A 22,225-nucleotide genomic window follows, 5' to 3' on the forward strand; every position below is an offset into this window, starting at 1 on the left:
CGTGGCTGCGCGCGCAGGCGCCTACGGACGGCCGCGCAGGCGTACAGCGCGGGCCGGCCTGGTTGCCATGGGAGCGTGGCTGCGGCCCGGGCGCTGGGCAGGGGAGGCCCGGGCTGCTCCTCCGCTGCCCTCGCCTCAGTGGCCCGGGGTGGGGGCGGCCGGACCGAGGCGAGGCCTCTCCGAAGCGAGCGGAGGCCGGCATCGCGGCAGCGTCCCTCTTGCTCGTCTCCGCGGCGCCCTGTGACCCCGCGCGGCCTCGGTCCTCAGCGGCACCGAGGCGGAAGACATCTGGCCGTGGAGGGACGTGGCCGCTGCCTGCTCGAGGCCTCTAGGTAGCGCACCTCGGCCTTCGTGTCGGGAATCCGGTTCCAGCTCCGCCTTGTCCTCTTCTGGATGCGTTACTGAGCAGAACCAGTTACCAAGAGGCTGAAGACTGTAGCTCTGGCCCCTGGTAAGCCAGACACTTTGATGCGTGTTGTTTGCGGGGTTTGTTTCCTAGTTGGGTTAGGTTTGAGATGTTTTTTAAGCTTAAAGATTCTCTAAAAACACTTTGAATCCTTAAGATTAATCGGTCCCCAATCAACACTTAATATTGTAACAGTTGCGTTTATTGAAAAGAAAACTAGAAACATTTTTTTTATTTCTTTGTAACAAAATGTTTGAAGTTGCTACATTGTTTTTGGACTTAGGGCTAGAGAGATGGCTTTAAAGGGAAGGGTCGCAACCAAAAATACAAGAGTTTGTGCCTAGTTACAGTTTTTAAGCAATGTTAGGGTAAATGTCACCTGACACTGTTGGCTATGGCTGCCCTAGGGACAGCTGGGACACCACCTACGTCTGGTGACCAGAAGTTTCCGCGGTGTGTTTTGTGGAGCCACGAGCATGTGCATGTGCCGAGGCTCCTGATGATTGGGGCAAAGGGCAGGAGTAGGGGAGTGGAAATCTCCTGCAGTGTCAGGTCTGAAAGTGGATTGTTTTGTATTGAGTTCCGGGTGTTTCGCACACTGCCCCACAGCCCTCTTGCCAGGGTCTTCAGTACCAGTTATTTGTTCTGGTTTTATTGGGGACACACTTGTATCTGCCTTTAACGTTCTGTTTGTAAGTCTCTGTGCACCCCAGAAGGTGCTAGTTAAGACCAGAGATGCAGACCCAACTGAGTAAAACTGTTGTCAAGGTAGAAATCTGGCCTGCCTGCTCTCTCGCGCTCTCTCTCTCTCTCTCTCTCTCTCTCTCTCTCTCTCTCTCTCTCTCTCTCTCTCTCTGTCTAAAACTGTCTCACTATGTAGCCCTGTTACTCCTACATAGACCATGCTGACCTCAAACTCAGAGATCCTCCTTCCAAGTGCCGGGATTAAAAGTGTGTGCAACCACAACCGGTATAGGCCAGGCCCTTGAAGATGGTCAAATAATTGAAGAAGTCAGAGCCAGGGATATACCTCTAAGTGTTTGGATCCTTCTAAAATTCACAACACGCTGAGGCATAGTGGCACATGCCTTTAATCCCAGTACTTTGCGTGCCAAGGCAAGAGGATCTCTGTGAGTTTGAGGCCATTGCAGTCTACATACTGAGTTCTAGGCTAGTCGAAGCTAAATATTGAGACTCTGTCTCAAAAATAACAAATTTCAAGATAAGATGTAAGAATGGGGGAAACGAGGTATCAGAACAGAAGCAGCATTTTAATTCCTAGATGGAGGCCACAGAGGGCTTTGGAATTAAGACCTGAATAGAGGTAACTGAAGTTGGGTGTAAGGAATGTTGTCTGGTAGGAACATGCGTGGAACAGAAGAGCCAAGGCAGTGGAAGTGACTGAATGCAGTAAGACTTTACATGCTTACGTGGGTGTTGAAGGGGAGTGTAGTGCCTGAGAGGAGCTCCAGGCTCGGGGACCTGAGTGACCTAGGAGTGTGGTCTCCCAGTCAGAGGAGACGCATGTTATGAGAGTGTAGTCTCACAGTCAGAGGAGACGCATGTTATGAGAGTGTAGTCTCCCAGTCAGAGGAGACACATGTTATGAGAGTGTAGTCTCACAGTCAGAGGAGACACATGTTATGAGAGTGTAGTCTCCCAGTCAGAGGAGACACATGTTATGAAAGTGTAGTCTCACAGTCAGAGGAGACACATGTTATAGGAGTGTAGTCTCCCAGTCAGAGGAGACACATGTTATGAGAGTGTAGTCTCCCAGTCAGAGGAGACACATGTTATGAGAGTGTAGTCTCCCAGTCAGAGGAGACGCATGTTATAGGAGTGTAGTCTCCCAGTCAGAGGAGACACATGTTATGAGAGTGTAGTCTCCCAGTCAGAGGAGACACATGTTATAGGAGTGTAGTCTCACAGTCAGAGGAGACACATGTTATGAGAGTGTAGTCTCACAGTCAGAGGAGACACATGTTATGAGAGTGTAGTCTCACAGTCAGAGGAGACACATGTTATAGGAGTGTAGTCTCACAGTCAGAGGAGACACATGTTATGAGAGTGTAGTCTCCCAGTCAGAGGAGACACATGTTATGAGAGTGTAGTCTCCCAGTCAGAGGAGACACATGTTATGAGAGTGTAGTCTCCCAGTCAGAGGAGACACATGTTATGAGAGTGTAGTCTCACAGTCAGAGGAGACACATGTTATGAGAGTGTAGTCTCACAGTCAGAGGAGACACATGTTATGAGAGTGTAGTCTCACAGTCAGAGGAGACACATGTTATAGGAGTGTAGTCTCCCAGTCAGAGGAGACACATGTTATGAGAGTGTAGTCTCACAGTCAGAGGAGACACATGTTATGAGAGTGTAGTCTCACAGTCAGAGGAGACACATGTTATGAGAGTGTAGTCTCCCAGTCAGAGGAGACACATGTTATGAGAGTGTAGTCTCACAGTCAGAGGAGACACATGTTATAGGAGTGTAGTCTCACAGTCAGAGGAGACGCATGTTATGAGAGTGTAGTCTCCCAGTCAGAGGAGACACATGTTATGAGAGTGTAGTCTCACAGTCAGAGGAGACACATGTTATGAGAGTGTAGTCTCCCGGTCAGAGGAGACGCATGTTAAGTCACCCAGCTGTGCGTATGAACCACTCTTGATTGTGTTCTGGGTCAGTTTCCTCCGCTCTGCTGTGACAGACACAGGGAACTCAGTGGAGCACCTTTAATGGTGACTTGCTGTGCTGGCTTTAGTAGTTTAGTGCACACATTCCAAAAACAAAATACACCAGCAAGCATCAGACTGGCACTGATCCTTGAAATGGTCCTTTTCAAATCCCATGAAAGTAAGCAAAAGCTCTGAATTATACATCAGGCATTTTCACGTGAGCCAGGCCTCCTGCGGGGTACTTTGGATAGCACTGCCCACAGAGTATTTCAGTGATGCATCTTATTCCAAGAAACCTCCAATGCTCTTCTTTTTCCTGTATTAGGAGGATTGTTGTTTTTTCTGATGATGATTTATTTCACCAACAGTTGTCTACTTAGCAAGTATTTGATTGGTTTGATAACTGAGAAGTAGCCATGCCCGCGTGTTGCTCTCTGACGTTGCTGCTCCAGCCCAAGGTTAGCTTCACTTGGGCAGGGCCTCCTCTCCTAGTGGCCTCAGTAGCCCTGGACTCTTTTTTTTTTTTTTTTTTTTGGTTTTTCGAGACAGGGTTTCTCTGTGGCTTTGGAGCCTGTCCTGGAACTAGCTCTGTAGACCAGACGGGTCTCGAACTCACAGAGATCCGCCTGCCTCTGCCTCCCGAGTGCTGGGATTAAAGGCGTGCGCCACCATCGCCTGGCTTGGACTCTTGTGTTAGGAGTCTCTCTGGGGAGAGAGCTCCTCTGCTGTGGCCTCAGTGTAATCCTGGGATTGAGTGTCACCTGTTCCCTCTGGGCAACACATATGTGTGTTCCCATCCATGAACCCTCACTGTACATGGATGTGGAATTCTCGGACTGTCCGAGCCTAGGAAAGTGTAACAGGTCCCGACCAGGGCTGGAGGGGAGTGCAGAGACACCAGCTCATCGCTGACTCTGTGCTGTGTTCCAGCATGGAGAGCATGCGTGCCAAGCAGCAAAGCAGACATGACAGCACACGTCCTCCAAGTGACAGTGGTGAGCTAGGACACAGGTCAGCACACGTCCTCCAAGTGACAGTGGTGAGCTAGGACACAGGTCAGCACGCACCCTCCAAGTGACGGTGGTGAGGTAGAGCACGGGTCAGCAAAGCTGACATGACAGCACGTGTCCTCCAAGTGACAGTGGTGGGCACAGGTCAGTTCACCAAAAAATCATACTGAAGGAATCATTCAGCCAGTTTTTCCTCTTCAAGCTCCCTCAAGTTTGACCATGTCTCCTCTCGACTTGGCTTCCAGCAGACTTTGTTAGTATAAGCAGTGACACTCCTTCTTCACTAGGACTGGGAGAGCTGCCCCTGCTTCTGCCTAGCTTGATTGTCTAGGTTCAGGGGGAAACTGACAACTGCTTGTGCCCATCTGGAGGGCGAGGGCAGGTGGCCCAGCAATGTGTCCTACGAGACATCGCTGGGTAGTTTTCCACATCCTCTGAGGATCTGGGAGCCAACAGATGGTCCTGGCCCATCTTGTTCACAGATAACACTTTTAAATGTCCTGAGTCAGGTTCCCAACTCAACTGTGCTCACATCTGCACCAGTGCATCTGTGCGTCCTGCATTCCGTAGGGCTGCATGTTTACACTGATTAGGTGTCCTCCCTAATCATTGCTAGTTGTTTGTTTCCTTGATAATACCAAAAGACTTTGTACCCTACCAAAAGCTTTGGTTTTACCATGAGATTGTGACAAGCAGGGAGGCTTAGGAATTTCAGAGCTGGCATTGAGGTGGCAGCAGGGACAAGCATCTCTGAAGTCTGAAGCCTTTTCTCGCTCCTGATGGTTTCCAGTACCAGCCTTAGCATTAACTGAGTGGCTCCAGTCTCTCAGTATGTGGCACCCCCACCCCTCTAGTGTGTCTGAGCCTCCACTTCTTGCGTGTGTTTCTTGTGTGTGTGTTTTAGGGATTGTTTTGTGGGGGATGGGTTCTGGAGATGAAGTCCACACCTAGCCTTCTGTATGCTAGGTAGGCATTGTCCCTTAGTGGTACTCACCCCAGATCCTTTTCCTCTTCTCCAAGTGCACTAGCCACATGAATTCCCCAATAGGGTATCATTTTAATTTGATCACATCTGCAGAAACCCCAGTGAGGTAACTTTCACACACAACAAAGGCAGACTCTGATCATTAGTGAGGATGTAACTCAGGCGCAGCAAAGGTCAGACTCTCAGGAAAATCAAGATAGCTTAAATGGTGTGTTAAGTAGAATTAGAACATCCATTTAAAAATGTTTTGTAGACAAACTAACCTTTTTGGAGTGATGGGCCAGTCTGAGTATTCTGTGGCTTACCTTGTATGACGTGAGCTAACACCTCATCTAACCTAGTTGAATCCCTTCTCAGAACTCTTCCCTGATCTTCTGAACAGCCCATGTGTGCAGAATGCCCCACAAGATTGGATTTGTAGTGGTCAGCTCTTCTGGACATGAAGATGGCTTCAGTGCTCGGGAACTAATGATCCACGCACCGACTGTCAGTGGCTGGAGGTCACCAAAGTAAGGCTGGCCCGAGGGGCAGTGCTGAGAGCACATCTCTGGGTCTGAATACCTGGTAGGGTTGGTGCCTCTCGATCTAAAAACACGAAATGCATTTCTAGTCGGGTACATGGTGTATTTCAGTGAAAACTAAATTAAGATCACTAAAATTAAAGTGCATTTTCCTCTTGGAATGTCCGAGGGGACCCAGTAAGCAGGACCCCCTCCCCAGCCCCCATGCCTGACCTCCCGGGAACTAGAAAAATCAAACAGGTAGGGTAGAGAGGCGCTTGCTGGAGCTGTAGGTGTCAGGTAATCAGGACCTCCGTGCCTGAGCTCTGGGAGACTGGAAGAGTCAAGCAGAGAGGATAGAGCAGAACTTGCTGGAGCTGACAGTGTCGAACTTCCTGGTCCACTCCCTCCCAGGCATGCTGTCCCCACTGAGGAGTACAGGTTCATGCTCCTAGCCACACCCTCTTTTCTCCCGAGCTCCCCATTTCTGTTCTGCTTCCCTCCAGTTGTTAAGGGCAAAGCTTCCACTCTCTGCCTTCTGCATTTCCCTCTGCAGAGATCTTAGCTGTGTCTGCCCTGCAAGTCGAGTCCATGAAGCTCATAGGTTCTTAAGTAGACACACAGAGCTACTTTGTAACAGTGATTATGCAAGTCACCCCAGCATGGTACTTTTGTCGTTGGCGTGGTTTTCCTTTAAACTCTTAATTGTATCCATGTTAGTACCGTGCTTCCGGAGGATACCAAAGGAAAGGGTTGTGTACCTCAACCACCGGACAGAGTCACACAAGGTTTGGCCCAGGAGTCTCCTGGTTTACCTGAGGTCAAATGTGTTGCAGGAGTCAAGAGAAAGTATCCCCAAGTGTCACCAAGATGGACAAAGGGTCCTGTCAGGAGTGGTTCAGAAAGCTTGCTCAGGGTTCTGGTGGAACTGGGTACAGGGTGCTACTTATGGGATAGGGGAAGTTCCTGCCATGTCTTTCTCAAAGCCTTGGGATCCAGGCTTCAAATCTCCAGAGCTGATGACTGCAGCCTGCATAGTCTCAGTTTTCAGAGGTTTTTTTTCCACATTTATTAATGTGCATGTCCTTGCATGTCTCTCAATGTGTGTGGAGATCGGAGGTCTGAAGCACGATTAATAAGAACTCAGAGAGAAATTGGGCTTCAACCTGAAGATCCGAAAAGCAAAGCAGTCAGCCACTTGCTCTTACCTCAACCTCAGTCAGAAATGGCAGTCCTGCCTCCAGAATCTCAGAAGGAGACTGTGTCTGAGAGCTGTCTCCTCCCGTTTTATAATCCTCTCTAGGGCTGGGATTAAAGGCGTGCACCACTGAGATTAAAGGCATGCACTGCCTGGTTTCTATGGCAACTTTTGTGACTACTAGGATTAAAGATGTGTGTCACCACTACCTGGTCTGTGAAGCTGACCAGTGTGGCTGTTCTACTCTGATCTTCAGGCAGGCTTTATTTATCAGAATACAAATGAAATGCCACTGCAGAGGTCAACTTGAAGGACTCAGTTCTTTATCATCGTGTGGATCCCAGGGGTTGGCAGCAGGCACCTTCACCCACTGAGCTGTTGTTATTCAAGGCAAAGCAGTCTGTCCCTGTCAGTGTATTTTATAAGTGTGTGGTTCAGTGGGAGAGCACTTACCCTGAGTTGAAGTCAGAACTGGGAGGTGAGCACAGGACTGATGTGTTAGTGGCACCCAGGCTCACTGTGCTCCACCTGGTCGGGGAAATGGCTCTACTCTTGAAGAACCTCAAAGGAGCCTCACCGTGTTGATGGGTTTTCTTAGTGGGATGTGGAAGAAGGACCTGGACAGCAGTGATAACACGTGAGCACGCGTGCACACACGGGTCACAGGCAGTGATGTTGAGACCTGTGAAGGGAGGGGCCTTCCCTGACTGCCCTGTTCTTCAGAGCTCCCTTTGTTCCCCGTGCCCACAGTGCCTGCTGGCTAGTGTGTGTCACTGCTGTCCTTTCAGCATACTGTGCTGAGTCACGGCTGTGCCTGGCTGTGTAGGCTCCTTGCTGACAGAAGCAGTGCTCTAGCCAAGTCTTGCTTGGTGGTCATGCAGTGTGTAGCTCTCAGCTCAGCCTGCGCCTGGAAGTCCCCTGCTGTTTGTTGACAGCCTGTGTGTTGTAAGTAGATGCTTCGCTTAAGGACTCAGGTTCCTGTGGGGAAACCTTTGGCTCTGTCTGGCCTACTGGTACAGTCCCAGAAGAATAGCTGATTTATCTCCTGATTAACCTGAAGGCCACTGTAGCCTTTAGTCTTAGCAGCCTGAAGTTAGGTTTACAAGTGGCCAGCAGAGCCAGTCAGCCTTAGGTCCAGGCTTTGGAAGGGAGGGGCAGCACAGTCTTCTAGTCAGGTAGATGCTACCCCACATCCAGAATGCCGCGCCTCACACTCCCCTGCCTGGAAGCAGGCCGACAGGAAACTACAGACGTTTCTCAGAAACCCAAGGCTGTGTTTGCTTTCAGATTCTGCCAGTTTCCACAAGAGATTGTTCTCCAGATGGTGGAGAGGTGTCGGATAAGGAAACTGCAGCTCCTTGCTCACCAGTACATGATCTCCAGTAAGGTTGAGTTCTACATCAGTGAAAGCTTGCCTGAGTACCTGGTGCCATACCAAGCAGAGCGCTTCCGCAGACTGGGGTGAGAATGAGACTCGGTGCACGGGGGTGCCCTCAACCTGACAGCTTTGTGGGTTGTCCCTCTCAGCCCTTTGTGATCTTCCCAACACATGCCTGGGATTCATATGCTTAACAGGCAGGGTTACCGTATCTGTGGGGTTCAGTGGGAGTGGGAACAGCTTTGTGGACAGTTCATCAGGTGTGACTTTCCTTCCAGCTATGTCTCTCTGTGTGACAACGAAAAGACAGGCTGCAAAGCCCGGGAACTCAAGTCTGTTTATGTGGATGCTGTGGGGCAGTTTCTTAAGCTGATCTTTCACCAAAACCACACCAACAAGTACAACATATATAATCAGGTAAGGTGTGTGTGTGTGTGTGTGTATGTGTGTGTGTGTGTCTTTGTCCTGACACCACAGCACACCCCATACCCTCTACCCCCTCACCACACACCTCCATGAGCAGACTGCTCAGGTGTCCTCGTACCTGCACACTCCTGGAAGCAGTTGTGTGAGCAGCTGTTGCTCTCTGAAGCCAGACTCTCCCATATGTTAACTCTGGCATGTAGTCATGGGGCACACAAGAGCCTCTGATTGGACCAGACTCAGATGAAAGAGAGTACCAGAATGGTTCCTGGGGTTTGCGCTTCAGTTGTATGCAGTAGCTTGACACCGCTGTGGTAAAATCGCTTCCACGGTTCCTACCTCGTATTTTCAGGTGTGTGTGACAGCATGTGTGACTTTGACTGGCAGCTGTTCTGGCAGAATCAAGCAGATAACCTGTCTGAACTGTCCATGGCCAGGGAAGCCGCTTGCCCGCCACTGCTCTAGCTGTTCCAACGGCTCTGCTGCCTTTTTTTTCTCCTTCCTTCCTTCCTTCCTTCCTTCCTTCCTTCCTTCCTTTCCTTCCTTTCCTTCCTTCATTCCTTCCTTAAAATTTAATCAATTATTTATTTACTTGCCATCCCAACCTCAGTTTCTCCTCCCTCCTCTCCTTCATTCCCTCCCTCCATCTCCCCTCCACCCCTGTCCCCCAGTCCACTCCTCTATTTCTGCTCCGGAAGGGGAAGGCCTCCCATGGATATCAGCAAAGCGTGGCATATGGAGTTGCGGTAGGACTAAGCACCTGCCTTTGTACTAAGGCTGGGCAAGGCAACCCAGTATGAGGAATATGTTCCCAAAAGCCAGCCAAAAGTGCTGGGGACAGCCTGTGTAGCCCAGTGCTAGGGACAGCCTGTGTAGCTCAGCACAGCACTAGGGACAGGCTGTGTAGCTCAGTGGTAGAGTGTTTGGTAGAACTCAATCCCACCCTGACAAAGGAGATCTGGTGTGCTCAGAACAATCTTGTTTGCACACACATTTGTACCCCTTGCTGCCTTTCCAAGAGCAGTAGGAGAAAGCTAACAGGTCACATAGTTGTGGCAGGTGAATGATTGTGAGATGCTCAGCTGCTAGGAACTGGTTAGGAACCTGGACCACAGTGATGGGTGGGAAGGAGAGCGACTTCCCTGCCAAGGCGAGAGGTGAAGCACCTGGGTTAGCTGGGCTGTGTCAATTTAGTTTCTTTTCCTTGTCTGGGGTAATGTGGGTAGAGACCTCTTATTGGGAGACTACTAAAAGTCTAGGTTAGCGGTTACTGTTTTAGAAACCTATAAGCCATAGCAACTTGGTTGAGCATGAGAAGAGCAGTGGTTGTTATCTGTTGAGCACATCACAGTTCTCTACGTCAGCGTGACCCTTACTGTCATCGCACACCCTCCTACCTGATAACAACACGGGCAAGATATGGTTCAAGGGCTTAAGGCATCTCAAACACTTCAAACTTGATTTCTGCTGATTTAACTATTTCTTAGGTGGCTTTGGTTGCGATAAATATCATTGGAGACCCTGCAGATTTTGGTGATGAAAGCAATATTGTAAGTATGAGAAGTTTAGTTCCTAAAGTAAAGGGAATTTCTGTGGGAGGAGGAATCACTAATTCTCATCGCACACACACACAAATGTATCAATTAAGAAGGCCTCAAAACTTTCCTCAAGGATTTTAGCTGCCTGTCCAGAAAACTAGGGCCACTGAGTCTTACTGGCACCTCTCTGTTAAACAATTGTAAAATTAAGGTTTGTTTTGTCCTTTTTTTTTGCTGAGAGTCTAAGAAGATGTTTTGTCCCCAAAGACCTCTAGAGAGAAGCTGATTGACCATTACCTTGGCCACAGTCCCCACAATGAGGACCCAGCCCTAGAAGGAACTTTTGCCGGGTAAGACCTTTCCCCCATTCCTTCACAAGACAGCTCATAACACCTTGGTCATTCCGGAGGATTTGGGTCTCCATGAGGCTTAGGTCAGGTGAGAGCAGGAGGCCACTGGTCGGGTTGTCTCATATCCATGCCGAGATTAAGGTGACTGCATATCTTGCACGCCTGCACTGCTGCCGTTCAGAGATGCTTCAGTTCTGAGTGTTCAGGTGTTAGCACGGGTGCCTGAGAACAGTGATGCAGCTGCCCACCGTGCCTCAGCTCTCAGGGTGTGCTCAGAGAGAGCCAGTGCACCCTCAGCTCTCAGGGTGTGCTCAGAGAGAGCCAGTGCACCCTCAGCTCTCAGCCTGCTGGAGGGCCAGTGCACCCTCAGCTCTCAGGGTGTGCTCAGAGAGAGCCAGTGCACCCTCAGCTCTCAGGGTGTGCTCAGAGAGAGCCAGTGCACCCTCAGCTCTCAGGGTGTGCTCAGAGAGAGCCAGTGCACCCTCAGCTCTCAGGGTGTGCTCAGAGAGAGCCAGTGCACCCTCAGCTCTCAGGGTGTGCTCAGAGAGAGCCAGTGCACCCTCAGCTCTCAGGGTGTGCTCAGAGAGAGCCAGTGCACCCTCAGCTCTCAGGGTGTGCTCAGAGAGAGCCAGTGCACCCTCAGCTCTCAGGGTGTGCTCAGAGAGAGCCAGTGCACCCTCAGCTCTCAGGGTGTGCTCAGAGAGAGCCAGTGCACCCTCAGCTCTCAGGGTGTGCTCAGAGAGAGCCAGTGCACCCTCAGCTCTCAGGGTGTGCTCAGAGAGAGCCAGTGCACCCTCAGCTCTCAGGGTGTGCTCAGAGAGAGCCAGTGCACCCTCAGCTCTCAGGGTGTGCTCAGAGAGAGCCAGTGCACCCTCAGCTCTCAGGGTGTGCTCAGAGAGAGCCAGTGCACCCTCAGCTCTCAGGGTGTGCTCAGAGAGAGCCAGTGCACCCTCAGCTCTCAGGGTGTGCTCAGAGAGAGCCAGTGCACCCTCAGCTCTCAGGGTGTGCTCAGAGAGAGCCAGTGCACCCTCAGCTCTCAGCCTGCTGGAGGGCCAGTGCACCCTCAGCTCTCAGGGTGTGCTCAGAGAGAGCCAGTGCACCCTCAGCTCTCAGGGTGTGCTCAGAGAGAGCCAGTGCACCCTCAGCTCTCAGGGTGTGCTCAGAGAGAGCCAGTGCACCCTCAGCTCTCAGGGTGTGCTCAGAGAGAGCCAGTGCACCCTCAGCTCTCAGGGTGTGCTCAGAGAGAGCCAGTGCACCCTCAGCTCTCAGCCTGCTGGAGGGCCAGTGCACCCTCAGCTCTCAGCCTGCTGGAGGGCCAGTGCACCCTCAGCTCTCAGGGTGTGCTCAGAGAGAGCCAGTGCACCCTCAGCTCTCAGCGTGCTGGAGGGCCAGTGCACCCTCAGCTCTCAGCCTGCTGGAGGGCCAGTGCACCCACAGCTGTGTCACCGCTAGTCAGCTCCTTCCTGGTAGCCACCCCTTGGTTTCTGCCTCCCCAAAGCCTGAGCCCACACAGCAGCCACAGCAGCAATGGCACGCTCCAGCGGAGCTTCCAGCTTCGGTGGTAGGGCAGGCTGTGCCTGGCCTGACCTGTCTGGCCCCCAGGACTCTGTGGAGTTGAGTGTCGGTGCTGAGACTCATGGTGTGAGAACCTGACCTTCCCTGGGGTGCTGCATAAGAGTGAGTGTGCTCCTGCCCTGCAAATTCTGACTATGGCAACATGGAACTTTTTTTTCCTTTTTTTCTGGTGAGGTTTTTAAAAATAAAACCTTTATATTATTTCTGTGACATCATGGCCAAGTGATGTAGAGTTGCAAGCATAGTGTTGAGAGTTAATAATGTGGCATGCGGGGCAGCATGTCTGTTACATCAACCCTAACACTGCTTGACGGAAGGAATGGCCAGAGCCGCTGCAGCTGTCCCTCACAGTCCCTGGGCTGCCAGGCAAAGGGCATGGAGTGGCAGAAAGGAACCTGGGGATTTTTAAATGTGGTGTGTGCCCAAGTCCCACTTGAACTTATTATTAAAGTTTTCCAACTAAAGTCTTTGTGACAAATAATATCTAATTCAACTTTACCTCTATGTAAAATACCCAGGTCACAGCTTGTATTTGGCTTACTTGATGCAGCCAGTGCAGCTGCTGTGAGACCCTGAGCTGGTCCTGAGTCTGCAGTGGCCCCAGCAATGCTATTGCTGTACTTTGTGACCACAGAGTGAAGTTCATCACTGCCATGCTGTAAATTTTAAGAATAGTGGCATAATCACGTGGTCATGGATGCTAAGTTTATCTGTGGTTTGGCCTGACATACAGCTCGGTCAAGCACCAGGAGCAAGAGCCCCAGATAGTTCATGGCTGCAGCCTGACCAGCCGAGGCTGTACTCCCTCACATAGGGGACCTTCTCACCTTTGTGTGCAGCACGAGCCCTTGAATCTCCTGACCTGGGGTCGTCTTCTCTCCTCAGGAGATCTGACTACATCTCTCCACTCGATGACTTGGCCTTTGACATGTACCAAGACCCCGAAGTTGCACAGATCATTCGCAGGCTGGATGAAAAGAAACGGGATGCTGTCAAGAAGGAGCGCTATGATCATGCAAAGAAACTGAAGCAAGCGATCGCTGACTTACAGAAGGTCGGTGAGCGCCTGGGACGCTTCGAGGTGGAGAAGCGCTGCGCAGTGGAGAAGGAAGACTATGACCTGGCCAAAGAGAAGAAGCAGCAGATGGCACGCTACCGTGCCCAGGTGTACGAACAGCTGGAGCTGCACGGCCTCCTGCAGGGCGAGCCAGAGGTCAGAATGGGCCACAGGGTAGGGGCAAGTGGGAGAGAGTGAAGGGCTAACCAGAGTGGTGCTCGGGCTCTGTGAATGTGTGGGCTAAAGCAGCTGCTCCGTGCCATGTGCAGTCAGCAGGTTTCTGCTGGGATGGGATCTTCTAGAGTTCATGTGGAAGATGAGGAGAGGGAGCCCAGGCCTGGAAGATCAAGGCACTGTCACTTTTCAGGGACCCCTCCAGCCCAGTCACCATATTGTATGGAGTGTGGTACCTGCGCCACGTGCCCTCAGGTGTAAACCCCTGAGTAGTCTGAGTGGAGACAGACTTCTACCAAGATCCATAACCTTACGGTTCATCAGGCAGATGCTGAATGCAGATGGGGGCAGGCTTGGTGTGCATACAGACTGCCAGTTCTCACCAATCCCACCCTCCAGGCTGCTGGTCTCAGACTGGTACTGCCGGCTCTATATCTACCTCTGCCTTCCTGGCAAGTAAAACATAGATCAGTGAGAATCACAGTGTGCCATCCGTCAGCCCTGCCTGTTTGGATTGTGAAGAGTCACCTGACCAGCTGTGAACAGCATAGGCCAGTTCTGAACCCAGAGTCCTGCCCAAGTGCCACCTGCCTACTGTTGTGCTTCTAGCACAAGTATGTTTGTGATCATGCCCAAGCACGCATGCTCAGGCTGTCAGTTATTTGGGGCTGCTGTGATCTGTGCTGTAACTGTGGTGGAGGCAGCTGAGGTGATGCCATGGTCCCGTGACTAACCAGTAGGCCATTGTGTGCTCAGCACAGCTTCTTTCAGATGGCCTGCAGTGGTCATGGCCCCTTGTCCTTCAGATGATCTGCAGTGGTCATGGCCCCTTGTCCTTTAGGTGGCCTGTGGTGGTCATGGCCCCTTGTTCTTCAGATGACCTGCAGTGGTCATGGCCCCTTGTCCTTCAGATGACCTGCAGTGGTCATGGCCCCTTGTCCTTCAGATGACCTGCAGTGGTCATGGCCCCTTGTTCTTCAGATGACCTGCAGTGGTCATGGCCCCTTGTCCTTCAGATGACCTGCAGTGGTCATGGCCCCTTGTCCTTCAGATGACCTGCAGTGGTCATGGCCCCTTGTCCTTCAGATGACCTGCAGTGGTCATGGCCCCTTGTCCTTCAGATGACCTGCAGTGGTCATGGCCCCTTGTCCTTCAGATGACCTGCAGTGGTCATGGCCCCTTGTCCTTCAGATGACCTGCAGTGGTCATGGCCCCTTGTCCTTCAGATGACCTGCAGTGGTCATGGCCCCTTGTCCTTCAGATGACCTGCAGTGGTCATGGCCCCTTGTCCTTCAGATGATCTGCAGTGGTCATGGCCCCTTGTTTTTCAGATGATCTGCAGTGGTCATGGCCCCTTGTTTTTCAGATGATCTGCAGTGGTCATGGCCCCTTGTTTTTCAGATGATCTGCAGTGGTCATGGCCCCTTGTTTTTCAGATGATCTGCAGTGGTCATGGCCCCTTGTTTTTCAGATGATCTGCAGTGGTCATGGCCCCTTGTCCTTCAGATGATCTGCAGTGGTCATGGCCCCTTGTTTTTCAGATGATCTGCAGTGGTCATGGCCCCTTGTTTTTCAGATGATCTGCAAAGGTCATGGCCCCTTGTCCTTCAGATGGCCTGCAATGGTAATGGCCCCTTGTCCATCTTTCCTCCAGATGCAGAGGCCCTTCGCTTTGCCCCTCCAGCCCCTTGCATCTCCCAGCAGTCCCCAGCACTGGAAGGCAGCGTCCTCACTGCCACGCACAGAAGAGCTGGAAACAGAAGACACATTTGCAGGCCCTGCCCTCCAGGAAAAGCCCTTGGCATATCCCTCGGCATCATCTCCTCGACATTCAGCAGTGGACCAGTCTCCACCTGCCGCAGGCCCTGTACCTAGGAGCCATGTAAGTTACTCCATGCCAGCTTGACTGCTACTAGCTGCATCACTGAGGACCTGGGTTGGACTGGGTACTAATCCCAAGGCATAGGTACGTGCCTACCTCCAGGGCCAGCCCTCCTCTCTGAGTCCAGAAGGGACCTGGGATGCTGGCTAGAGCAGAGCACAAGCAAGCATAGTCCATTGGCCACGTCCCTTGAGAGGCACATCTGTCACCTGGCCTGTTGGGCCCTCTGGGTCTGCCATATCATCTGTGGGCTCACAAAGTCTTTACATCTACTTCAAGCATTGCTTCAAGGAATAAGAGAGCATGTGTAAAATGCCCATTCCTGGAGCGCTCAAGAAGCTGAGGCAGGATTGCTGCCAGGTTAGCTTGGACTACATAGCAAAGACCAGGACATCCAAGGCAATAGAGTGAGATCCTGTCTCAAAATAAATGGGTAAATTCCCTATCCATACTTTTCCAGATGACACCTCAGTCATGTACCTGTGGTCACCATGCCTCTTAGAACAGCTTGGTAACAGGAAACCTGAGTCAAGCTGGGCTTTTTATTGACTGTTCTAGCTGGGAACACAGTAGGTCCTGCAGGTTTCAGGACTAGTTTGACTTGGGAGCTCAGTATTGTCATTAGCAACCTGATTTCTGTTGTCGATTATAATAAAGCCCCACACTAGCCCAGAATGGAGTACAATAAAGTCCTCTTTATCTGGGGGTCGACTCACAGACCATCAGTCTTCTACATGAGTGGGCCGAATCCAGCAGCCAAGGGGCCGCACACATTTTATATCTGTATATATAGTGTATTTGACCATGCCCCAAGTGGGCCAGTATCTTAAAGGCTGTTGTCTGAAGGAGTTCCCACAGCAGATTTCCTCCCATCACGTGACTCCCCGGCTCCTTGTCTCTGGGCTGCCTGCTGTCACGGCCCATGGGTCCTCACTTCAGTCAGCTGGACCAACTTAGCCATGCACTCCAGCCTCTGCAGTAGCCGCGAGAGCAGAGCAGATCCCTGTGCTGACCCTGTGGCCTAGCCTCCCCTGTGTCTCGGGTTCACACGGTGATTTTACACATGTGTGCACTCACCCACTCTCTGCACCGTGTGCTCCCTCTCCGCTCTCACCCTGCTGTGTCCTTGCCTCTTCAATTCTGTGCCTTTGTCTCTGACTGAATGGGGCTGTGAGGGCAGAAGGTCCATCTTCCCTGCTGTGTGGTCACCAAGAGCAGTGCCTGGTGATTTAGGTGCTGAGGACTGAAGGCTGGGTTGGCAGCTGCCTCACCAAGGAACACCACAGAGGAGGCTTGTTCCAGCTTCCCTCACTGGGCCCCAGAGGAGAAGCATGTTTATTGCTCTATGCAATGCAGTAAGAGTATGTCAACAGACACTAGTCTGAAAAATAATGGGATAACCCTTCCTCCTGTCCTCTGTGTCAGCCGAACTGGAGTGGCTGCAGGTGACTAGTGTGTGTCTGAGCTGACTTCTGAGGTGGCAGTGCTGCTGCTCCATGTCTGGGTGAGTCTGACAGGAATGGAAGGCTTCATCAATTTTTTCCAGTTACAGCCCACTTGTAGGAATATTCTAACCTGGTGCTTAGCAGACTGACTCCTTTAGAGTTCTCGCCCAGCAGTCCGTGAGGAGACACCCCAGCAGAGCACCCACCCCCAGCTCTCTGCTCACCTCTGCACACCTCCAGGTGGACGCCGTGCCCTACGATGAACGGCCTCTTCCCATTACTCGGAAGCAACTGGGGGAAGCATCCACCGAGCCCGAAGTGAAAGACGCAGACAGCAGTGACGTCCGGAGACGGGGTGTCTCAGGGGAACCAGAGCCCTTGACAGAGAAGGCCTTGAGAGAAGCCAGTTCTGCCATTGACATCTTAGGCGAACCCTTGGTAAAAATCAAAACCAAGTTACGCATGTGTATGGCATGCAAGTGTGCGGATACTTGCAGACACAGAGCACACCAGCATAGGGAGAGGGGGAAACAGATACAGAGCACACCAGCATAGGGAGAGGGGGAAACAGACACAGAGAACACCAGCATAGGGAGAGGGGGAAACAGACACAGAGAACACCAGCATAGGGAGAGGGGGAAACAGATACAGAGAACACCAGCATAGGGAGAGGGGGAAACAGATACAGAGAACACCAGCATAAGGAGAGAGGGGGAAACAGACACAGAGCATCAGCATAGGGAGAGAGGGGAAAATTGCTGCAGGGGTTTTGCTTTGTTTAACGTGTGTGTGTCCTAACCCTAACCGTGTGTGTGTGTGTGTGTGTGTGTGTGTGTGTGTGTGTGTGTGTGTGTGTGTACGTACATCCTGCCGTTCACATGTGGAGGTCTCCGGTCTTAATTTCCCCCCAGTGTAGCTGAGCTCTCCCCCTCAATTCTGCAGAGGGCTTCCTCCTACAGAAGAGTTTTGAAGTGCAGGATGGCAGTTGGGATGGCTGTGTGGGGCTGGACAGTCTGCCTCCTGAGCTGAGATAGGACTGCTGTTGGCTGGCAGGTGGCTGGGGCCTATTCTAAGACGTGGTCCTGCCGGGAAGATGCCCTGCTGGCGCTGTACCAGAAGCTGATGGAGATGCCTGTTGGAACCCAGAAGGAGGATTTGAAAAACATGCTGAGAGCGTCTGTCTTTCTCATCAGAAGAGCCATAAAGGACATCGTGACCTCAGTAAGTCCCTCTGCCTGCTGTCCCCAGGTCATTGACATAACTGTGACTTAGCTTTCAGTGAGACCAGGAATGAGGGTTCTCCAGTAAGAGGCACATCCTAGCTCCAGGACAATGGCAGATGGGAGATACCATGCTTCCTGGGCACGTCTCTGCTCCGCACAGCCCCTGTTTCCACACAGAGCTCAGCAGGTGTGCTGAGTGCTCTCCTTCTCGTGAGACTGTGGGGCCAACGAGCTGAGTTCCTTTTTGTAGCTACGGACAGGCTTTAGATTGAGTGTTCAGAAATGAAAAGTGGAGAGGCTGGGTGTCTCTCAGGAGTGCTGAGCTGGCATCACGTGGTAAGGAGGGTCAAGTGGGGGGGCCACAGTGATCAGGGCTCCGGGTGTGGGGTGCTGTACTTGGAAGCAGTTTGTAGTATGAGGTTCACATTTGTTGGTCTCCTGTTTCCTCCTGAACTCCAACCACAGTGGCTGATGTGTCTGACCTCGTTTCTTCAGGTCTTTCAGGCCGCGTTGAAGTTGGTGAAAATGATAATTACCCAGTACATTCCCAAGCACAAGCTGAGCAAACTGGAGACGACGCACTGTGTAGAGAGGACCGTTCCCCTTTTACTCGCCAGAACCGGAGATTCCTCTGCTCGCCTCCGTGTCATGGCTTTGAATTTCATTCAGGTCTGAACCTCCCCATCACCTTCCTGTGATTGTCTGACTCTGCCTCACAGGGTTCTCTACTGCTGATCCTCAGACAGCTGCCGTGATGCTCCCCAGTGCTGGGAGGAATGAGCTCTGTCTACACCAGCTTGTGTTGTTGTTTTGAGACAGCCTCATTCTGTAATGCAGGCTGGACTTGAACTCACCATGTAGTCCAGGCTGGCTCCTTGAGACTCAATGATCTTCCTGCCCTAACTTTCCAAGTGCTCAGATTGCAAGCATGACTCACGCCCAGCTTATCGGAGATAAAAATAAAGATTGTATAAAGCTAGGGAGATGATTCAGCAGTTAGAGCAGTTGCTGATTCACAGATACAATCCTTTGAACCCACATAAACACAGGGTGAGCATGGAGCAAGCTGCCTAGCAAGACTAGCCATGTCGGCAGTCTCTGGGTTTAATTAAGAGACCCTTCCTCAAATAAGGTGGAGTAGGTATGGACGAAGATTCCTGAAATCAACTCAAGCCTCCACATGCACCTACACACATGCTGGTATACATAGATATTCACACACATGCCATTCACATGAACAAAGAAAGGGCCGGAGCAATGGCTCAGTGGGTAAAAGGCGCCTGTCACCAAGCCTGACAACCTGAGTTTACTCCCTGAGATGGGCTCACAGAGTTGAAGGAAAGAACTCCAGCAAGCTGTCTTTTGCCCTCCACTCTCCCTCTGTGGTGTCGAGATCAGAGGAACAGGGTGCAGTCACTTAGAGGGCTTCTAACAAAAATGGAAAGGAAACCCAGTCCTGTCTGAGTCCGTCCTCACCCTTTCGCCAAGCACACTACTCTGTCCTCAGTGTGAAAGTCACACGTCATACCTGGGCAAGCCTTTAGGAAGTGCTGTGAAAGTATTGGCTTTATTTAAGTTAGCTGATGAGCACATCTAGTTCAGGAAGCAGTTTTGTTTTGCTTTTCTTTGCTTATTATGAGACATGGTCTCATGTAGCCCTGGCTCAGCTGGTACTGTGCGTAGCCAAGAGTAACCCGAAACTAGATATGGTGCTCCCGGCTCGGCCTCCTAAGCCCTGGGGTTTGTACAGGTGTGCACTGCCCAGCAGAGTTTGGGATCCTAAAGCTCCGTTTCTGGACTGGAGAAAACCTAAGAACTCCTTAAAATTTGATGCAAGTTTTGTGACATAGAACATCTGTCTTAGGGCTCTTGTCATTCATCAAGATGTAAGGAATCCCAGACTTGGTTTATTAAGAAACTTATTTTCAGGGAAAGCAATTATGGAAAAAAATAAGCAGAACAGGCTGGCGGTGGTGGCGCACACCTTTGATCCCAGCACCTGGGAGGCAGAGGTCCGTGGATCTCTGAGTTCAAGGCCAGCCTGGTCTACAGAGTGAGTTTCAGGACAGCCGGGACTGACACACAGAGAAACCCTGTCTCATGAAAAGAACAAAAAGCAGAAGTGCTGCCATGTGCTTGTAGCACAGAGCTTGGCAGGGTGTCACCGTAAAAAGACAAAGGCAGGAGGATTTCACGAGCCTCAGCACAAATGAAAATGTGTATTGCTTCATTTCTTTTCTATGTGTGAAGTCGGTTTGGTTTTTGTTTTCCTGAAGAGACAGGGTCTGCCATGTCACCCAGGCCGCCTCCTTCTGGGCACAGGTATTCCTCCTACTGATCAGCCTTCCCACAGCCAGAACTGCAGGAGTGTGCCACCACACTCAGCTCACGTTCAATATTTTTTTAAGACAGTTTTACCATATAGCCATGCTACCCTCAACGCACAGGTCCCCTGCCCCAACATCCCTTTTGCTAGCGCTCCAGGAGTGTGCCTCTCTGCCTGGCTTTTCCTGTTAGTTTCTGGGTGGTCTAAAGCTCCCTCACTAGTGCTGAAGAGACAGCTCTGTGAAGAGTGCTTACTGCTCTTTCCGAGGACTACAGTTAGGTTCCCAGAACCCATGTGTGGTTTCTCACACCGTCCTGTGACTCCAGCTCACAGAATCTAGCACCCTCTTGTGGTCTCCACCTACACTCCTGTGGCAAATACACACAGACACATAGCACAAGTGCACACGTAGACACACTCACATGAATAAAAATAAACTTTCAAAGTTGCCAGGTTACCTGTCCCTGAGCCTTCATGATCAGGCCCACTTGTCATTTCAGGAACCTCTTGTCCTGACCTCTGGAGGCCATATTTATTGTGCCTTTGTCCTTTGTATCTGAGCCATCACTCATCACTCATGGCCCAAATACAAAGAGAGACTGTGACTACATACTGAGCACAGTATAGCAAGTTCAAGGAGACTAAGCATCATAGTGAGACCCTGTCACCCAGCAATGGAAGCAATAGATAGGACTTTCTTCTGGCCCATCGGTGATCACATTACTAGAGAATCATTGACACTTGATGCTGAAATTCTATCTCTAAGCCTAATCTTTTCCCACATTTTACATTCAGAAAATGGTTTTATTGAGGTTGAGAAATTCCAAGAACAGAAGCCTTCAGGTTTTCAGTTTGTTTTCAATGTTCTCCTGACTCTCATGTTGATCTCTTCTGCTTCAGATCTGTGGTTCTACCCCTCCCTAACTTGTTTCCAAGAAACCCCAGCTCCCATTCATAATTCTCGTGTGGCTTGTCACCGTCCCTTCACTTCCCTGTTTGTTCCCTCGGGTGTTCAATGTGACAGTCATGCTAAGTTGTACTGAATTACCTCTAGCTTTTTACCTGTAATAATTAACAAATCATGCTATGTTTTGTAGGAAATGGCTTTGTTTAAGGAGGTGAAATCTCTCCAACTCATTCCATCCTACTTAGTACAGCCACTGAAACCCAATGCTTCCACTCATCTGGCAATGAGCCAGGTGGACCTTCTGGCCCGGCTGCTGAGAGACCTTGGCACTGGGAACTCAGGCTTCACCGTGGACAGTGTGATGAAGGTGAGCCAGCCTCATGCGACAGGATATTGGTCACAGCTTAGGGCAGTGCTATCCAATCAGTGACTGAGCCAGGGAGCATGCGGGAGCAGTCACTATCCAAAGTGGGGAGCAAATCATGAGAGTCATTCTTTGGGGAGTTGACTGAATGCTCACCTGGCAAGCATAGACCCCCAGGTTCAATCTGCAACACTGCATACACCAGGCTTTACACTCCTGCAATCCCAGCACAGAGGAGGTAGAGGCAGGAGAATCACGAGGTCAGGATTATCATTGGCTGCACGGTGAGTTTGAGACCAGCCTGGGCTACATAATATTCTGTCTCAAAAAACCTGAAGAAAAAAAAAACTTATTTGCTTAAGAATACATCAGAGAATATAAACAAACCATCCCTACCTTGGTCTCCAGCCTGAATCATTGCCAGACACTTGTTTCATGACTGAACCTCGCTGTCCATAGTACAAGACACCCCTAGTGTATGTGACCCAAGACTGGGGTGAAACAAACCAGTGGGGCATTGATGGCTGCCATCACATTCAGCGCCCCCTGATGATATGAAAGAAAGGAAGAAGGGTACGGGGTGACTGCAAGACTGGGTGAGCAGGACCGGGGTGGCTGTGCAGTGTAGACCCAGTGCAGAGGCCGGGAGACTCGGCAGCAGGGTGGACCAGAATCTCTGATGTAAGAGTAGAGGAAACACAGACGCAGTGTGAGAGCCAGATGGTGACAGCGCACAGCCAGGTCTAGGTAGAGCCTAAGAGTGGGACTCAGGCTCTTCAGAAATGGGGGGCGTGGGAGGCCCAGGGCCCAGA

The 22,225-nt window shown here is 51.1% G+C and overlaps 1 protein-coding gene across 4 annotated transcripts in view; it reads left to right on the top strand.

Moving 5' to 3' along the window:
- The first annotated feature begins 41 nt into the window (after window positions 1-41).
- Window positions 42-22,225, top strand: part of Cep104 (centrosomal protein 104) — a 37,486-nt gene continuing 15,302 nt past the window's right edge. For 2 of the 4 annotated variants that reach the window (XM_075945895.1, XM_075945897.1), the window contains exons 1-12: window positions 42-451; window positions 5,431-5,582; window positions 8,059-8,232; window positions 8,428-8,566; window positions 10,060-10,122; window positions 10,378-10,460; window positions 12,921-13,248; window positions 14,921-15,148; window positions 16,834-17,031; window positions 17,647-17,814; window positions 18,312-18,485; window positions 21,240-21,416. In XM_075945895.1, the coding sequence (XP_075802010.1) occupies window positions 5,470-5,582; window positions 8,059-8,232; window positions 8,428-8,566; window positions 10,060-10,122; window positions 10,378-10,460; window positions 12,921-13,248; window positions 14,921-15,148; window positions 16,834-17,031; window positions 17,647-17,814; window positions 18,312-18,485; window positions 21,240-21,416 (1,845 nt within the window). In that variant the 5' untranslated portion in view covers window positions 42-451; window positions 5,431-5,469. The remainder of the gene's footprint in view (window positions 452-5,430; window positions 5,583-8,058; window positions 8,233-8,427; window positions 8,567-10,059; window positions 10,123-10,377; window positions 10,461-12,920; window positions 13,249-14,920; window positions 15,149-16,833; window positions 17,032-17,646; window positions 17,815-18,311; window positions 18,486-21,239; window positions 21,417-22,225) is intronic. The other 2 variants (XM_075945896.1, XM_075945898.1) reach the window with 2 other exon arrangements.

The sequence above is a fragment of the Microtus pennsylvanicus genome, chromosome 13 (genome assembly GCF_037038515.1).
Source record: "Microtus pennsylvanicus isolate mMicPen1 chromosome 13, mMicPen1.hap1, whole genome shotgun sequence".
NCBI lineage: Eukaryota > Metazoa > Chordata > Mammalia > Rodentia > Cricetidae > Microtus > Microtus pennsylvanicus.